This window comes from Zingiber officinale, chromosome 6B (assembly GCF_018446385.1).
Source record: "Zingiber officinale cultivar Zhangliang chromosome 6B, Zo_v1.1, whole genome shotgun sequence".
In the NCBI taxonomy this organism is placed as follows: Eukaryota; Viridiplantae; Streptophyta; class Magnoliopsida; order Zingiberales; family Zingiberaceae; genus Zingiber; species Zingiber officinale.
The window spans coordinates 95094747-95099996 of record NC_055996.1 but is presented as its reverse complement, the minus strand read 5'-3'; the positions used below and the strand labels follow the sequence as shown (position 1 = coordinate 95099996).

The 5250-nt window shown below is 34.8% G+C and overlaps 1 protein-coding gene across 1 annotated transcript; it reads left to right on the top strand.

Moving 5' to 3' along the window:
* Positions 1-1229: 1229 nt before the first annotated feature.
* LOC121993237 (amino acid transporter AVT6A-like) lies at positions 1230-4961 on the top strand. The gene is made up of 5 exons (XM_042547950.1): positions 1230-2125; positions 2834-2986; positions 3103-3306; positions 3529-3994; positions 4478-4961. Exons 1-5 carry the CDS (start codon positions 1699-1701, stop codon positions 4614-4616), a joined length of 1389 nt encoding a protein of 462 aa, XP_042403884.1. The 5' UTR covers positions 1230-1698; the 3' UTR covers positions 4617-4961.
* Positions 4962-5250: the final 289 nt, after the last annotated feature.

The following is a 5250-nucleotide window of genomic DNA, read 5'->3' as shown; positions in this document are numbered from 1 at the left end:
AGATACGTAACCAAAAGATACTGGATTTCTGAGCTGACCGTTGTATGCGCTTTTCGATTTACCCTGATGATTAATGGGAAACTTCCATGGACTAGATTAATTATCCTCAGAGATAGTCAATAAAATTAATTGGGATTATTATTTTTTTCTAGTAAAGATGATAATTTTAGGATCTGAAATCTAATCAATATCGGAATAAAATAGGGTATGTAAAGATTTTTTTTAACCCAATTAAATAATTAGATAATCAAATATAAATATTTAAATAATTAAATATGAAGATGAGTTTAATAGAATCTTATTTAATAATATCCTATTAAATAATATATATTAAAGAAATTTTTATTTGTCTAAAATCTGTTAATTATTTTTTTATGCTTAATCTGTTTTCTTAAAATAGAATTAAATTAGGAGTAATTATAGATGTTTGATTTTTTTTTAATTATATATATATATATATATATATATATATATTATAGGTATAATGTTAATTTTAATATATTTTTATTAAATGAATATAATGATATGAAATGCTAAAAGTTATTAATATAAAAGATATCCGACCCAATGAGTACAATGATGAAGAACGAGCATTTCGAATATAAAATTCCACCTAAATCTAATTTATTACCATCCCTATTGGCAACGTAACAAATTATTATAATATTCAAATACTTATTTAAAATTATTCCTAAATGTAATTTCTAGGAAAATATTTATTACTGAGAATAATATGCTTTTTCCCTTCAAATAAATGTCTCCCATAATAAATTATTAGCATGATAATTGGAGAGAACTTTTGAACACATGCGTATCATGTTTCAAATATTTCAAACACGGAAAGGGCAATAATAAAAAAATAAAATAATATTTCTCTGTCCACTGCCTCGAACAATCATTCTTCTTCATTTTTAATTTGGGTGGGATTTGTCTTCCACCCGCCAAAGCTTACCAGTGTTTAGCCTCGCGGGCCCACCCGGCTCAAGAAATATGATCCAGTAGTAAATTCGAGGTACAGAAAAGGGTAAAATTAATAGCGTGAATTTTTAAAAATAATGCTCATCGGGTCGATTTATTTTAATTGAAGTGCCTATTTTAACCTTGGATTAGGTCAAAGAAACAAAACAAAAACGCGTTTAGATGGAAAGATTAGTTGGTTCCGGAGGGTATTCTTGGGTATTCGGTCGAACTTTGAATCATTTTATGGGCAAGCAAACTATACAACTCACCAAAATTTCTCTCTCTACCTTTCTCTTCAAATAGCACCACCGGCGAAGGAGGAGAAGAGCAAACCCCTTTCTGTTCTCTCTCCGACGATCCGAGTCGGAGGAAATTTGTGGATTTCAGGCGATCCACCGATAGAAGCTCGATTCAGGCGTCAACGGTCTTCGTGCTGTAAAAAGAAGAGAGAAAATTTCAACTTTTACGTTCCTAGTACATTTCTTCTTGTTCCGTGTCAAATCGTAAGTAATAGAGGTCGGATAGTAAAGCTACCCTTCTTATTGGAGGAGGAGAGTTGTCCTAGTTCCTTATCTTTTCTTTCCAAGCTGGTGTGTATCTGTCTTCAATTGCTCAGCCCTGGGATCTGCGGAGCTGGGAGTTGGATCGCATACATCAAAATAGTTATTCTCGGCGTCTCAGATTTTCTGGGTGTTACTGTTAGAAATTGTTCTTTTCGAGATATTCGGGTAAAAAAAAATGACAGTTGAAGGTACTTATCCAATTGAGAACATTGGAGATCGAAGGGGAAAAAGACTCCTTGATGATAAGGTTCCTCTTTTGCCCAGAAAGAAGGAGGAAACTGGTGAATTTAATGAGTTCGATGGGGCTTCCTTTGCTGGTTCTGTCTTCAACCTCTCCACTACTATTGTTGGAGCTGGAATTATGTCTCTTCCTGCCACCATGAAGGTCCTAGGACTGGTTCCAGGAATTCTCCTCATCATATTTTTTGCTTTCTTCACTGATATATCAATTGACATGTTGATAAGGTATAGTCGGGCTGGGAAAACAGTTTCCTATGGAGGACTTATGGATGATTCATTTGGAAGGATTGGCAAGATGCTAATTCAGTTATGTATCATTGTGAATAATGTAGGGGTGCTGATTGTTTACATGATTATTATCGGTATGTTCTCCAACATAGAAATTTTCATAGTAATTTTTTAAGATATATATTTAGTAGGTTGTAAATTACAATACCAAATTGCCTCCCTTGTTTGCTAAACTCTTAGGTAAGTTGCACTACTTAGACAAATTATACAGTTCTTTTTCACTTTTAATGCTATTCTAGTCTTTGCCTAGATAGAAGATTACCATATAATATCTTGTAGAAGTTGGACAAATCACTCACTGATAAAAAGAGATCAAAAAGTTTTATTCACAACAATTAAGATCTTGCTTTGTTGTTTTTTGTTGTTGAAAACAATTTTGTCAGATTAAAGTTCTTTACAAATAATATATTTTACCTTCCAAGGCACCTTGGGGAGGTTGAAGAAACTGGATTCTCAGTTTGTAGACTTGATTAAGTGGCAACTTTGAAACTTTACAAGGACAACATCCCTTGCAAATGAGACATAGCTAAGAATCTAAGAAGAAACCAGATATTTATTTGTCATCCCTAAATACAATATGAGAATCTAATTCCCAATTCATGTCTGAAATTACTTACACGAGGCCTTTTCTTTTGTTTATTCTTTTCTCTTCATCTATGTATGTACACCAATTGTGAAAATTTCAGGGTACCCATTTATTTTAAAATCTAACTTCTTTTAAATATTTTTCTTGAGTGGCTTTTGATACAGTTATTGTCCTCTGCCTACCTTGTTGTTACTAGGTGATGTGCTTTCTGGAACATCATCGACTGTAGACCACCATTCTGGTATTTTGGAAGGATGGTTTGGTCAACACTGGTGGACTGGTCGTTTTTTTGTTCTTCTGGTTTCTATGCTTGCAGTGTTTGCTCCTTTGGCATGCTTCAAGCGTGTAGGTTAGTGGTTATAATATTTTCTGATTGAGAACATTTTTCAGAAAAGTTGAACTGTCATTTTCTTTAACAATTCTGTGTTTAACAAGGCTGATACTTTATTATCTCTCTTTTGGCAGATTCATTAAGGTACACATCTGCCTTGTCAGTTGCGCTTGCTGTTGTTTTTGTGGTAATCACAGCAGGAATTGCTATTGTCAAATTGCTGGCTGGAAGCATTGCAATGCCCAAGTTGTTCCCTGACGTCCCAGATTTGGCTTCTGTCTGGAACTTCTTTACAGTGGTCCCTGTACTTGTGACTGCATACATCTGCCATTATAATGGTATTGTAACTGAAATTCATCTATAATTATTTGCATAGTTCTAAATTTTTGTGTCTGGATGAAGCTTCCGTACGTTTAAACAACTCTTCGTCTGTTCTATTTTCTACAATCTACCATTTATTATCATGACAAACTGCTGATTCACGTTATGAGTCCCTTTTGCTCATCAAGAATTGTTCATATAACCTGAGAGGTTCATTTCTATTGACTTGTTATTTGCAGTTCACCCTATCGAAAATGAATTGGAGGATTCGTCCCAAATAAAGTCAATTGTAAAGGCATCACTAGCTCTTTGTTCCACAGTTTACATAGCCACAAGCTTCTTTGGGTTTCTCCTATTTGGTGAGTCCACCCTCGAAGATGTTCTTGCCAACTTTGACACCAATCTCAATATCCCATACAGCTCTATCCTCAATGATACAGTCAGAGTTAGCTATGCTATGCATCTCATGCTCGTGTTCCCCATAGTCTTCCATGCACTTCGGCTCAATGTAGATGGCCTACTATATCCATCAGCCAATCCTTTGTATTCTGACAATCGGAGGTTTGCATTAATTACGGTGGTGCTTCTATCAATTATTTTCTTGGCAGCTAACTTTATTCCCAGTATTTGGGATGCATTCCAATTCACTGGTGCAACTGCTGCAGTTTGCATTGGATTCATTTTTCCTGCTTCCATTACCCTGAGGTGCGTCTTAGCAATTCATTGTGGCAACATCTGTTTGGATGCAGGAGTTATATTTTCCGCCATTTTTGTTATTTCTTGAATATTCTATTTTAATTGGCTTCAGTAAGTAACTTATTGGTAGGCCACTAAAAGTTTTACCATAGTTCACATTACCTGCGGTTGTATTGCATTAATCCTCACATGAAGAAATCCTCGGCAAGATGCTGGCCTTCTATATAATAAGCAAAAGTTTTGGATTATTTGCTTAGAGAGAGAGTTATCTTGCATCTGCTTATTGATGCAATAGATATTTATTGAATTTGAAACATTGTATATGCATGTGGATCTATATGATAATATGTGACCTCAAACTACTGTTTGCCTACATGATACAAACTGTTTTTTTGACGGACTTAATATGCTTTATCCTTATTTATAATGCATGGTTTCAGTGTGTAACTGATCTTTAATCCCTAGTTTGTTGCCATTGTTTTCCTATTTCAGAGATTCTCATGGCATTGCAACAAAATGGGACAAGATTATAGCTGTCTTCATGATTGTCCTTGCTGTGTTGTCCAATGTCATTGCTATATACAGCGATGCATATGCTCTCTTTCATAAGAGTGAAGCCTCAGACTCCTGAGATCTTTCTTAATGTCAGTGCTGGTGATTTTAGTTGTTATTTGTAGGGAGACACAATTGTTCTTATGATGAATCGAGTTATGTTGGTCTGTGTAAAATTGTACCTATCAGCAATAATGTAACTCAACCTATACGTTGAGTTATGTGTTGTATAGTGTGGCTCGTAGTATAAGGACCTCCAGGAATGTGTTCCTTAGGCCCGACTAGGATCTTATGTCCAATTAATGTCCAATAAAGTTAGTATTTACTGGATGTGGTATATATCTCAGTTGTATGTAATAAAAAGGCATCCTAAACACTGGAACCTGTTTTTCTTAGAATTTGTCATTAGACTTTTTGAATGAAATGTTTAAGTGATCATACAATGATATTCAAATACATAAATCTTAATCACCATCAGTAAATTTGAATTGCTCAGCTTCAGTTGAGGTGGTTTTCTGTCTGCATGATCAAAATCTGCGACGGACCTACCATTTTAAGTCCTAAAATTTCTACTGGCATGGCATCTAAAGTAAACTAGTAATTCAGTAGATAGAAATCTACCATATCAGCATTGTAAGTGAACAGGAATTTCACGACACACACTGCCTAATCTTTTACAGCTACTCTTACAACTCCGTGGGCTGACAATACTG

Coding starts and splice junctions, on each gene's coding strand:
- LOC121993237 (XM_042547950.1), top strand. CDS start 1,699: ATGACAGTTGAAGGTACTTATCCAATTGAGAACATTGGAGATCGAAGG. Junction 2,987..3,102: donor GGCATGCTTCAAGCGTGTAG/GTTAGTGGTTAT, acceptor CTCTTTTGGCAG/ATTCATTAAGGTACACATCT. Junction 3,995..4,477: donor CCTGCTTCCATTACCCTGAG/GTGCGTCTTAGC, acceptor TTCCTATTTCAG/AGATTCTCATGGCATTGCAA.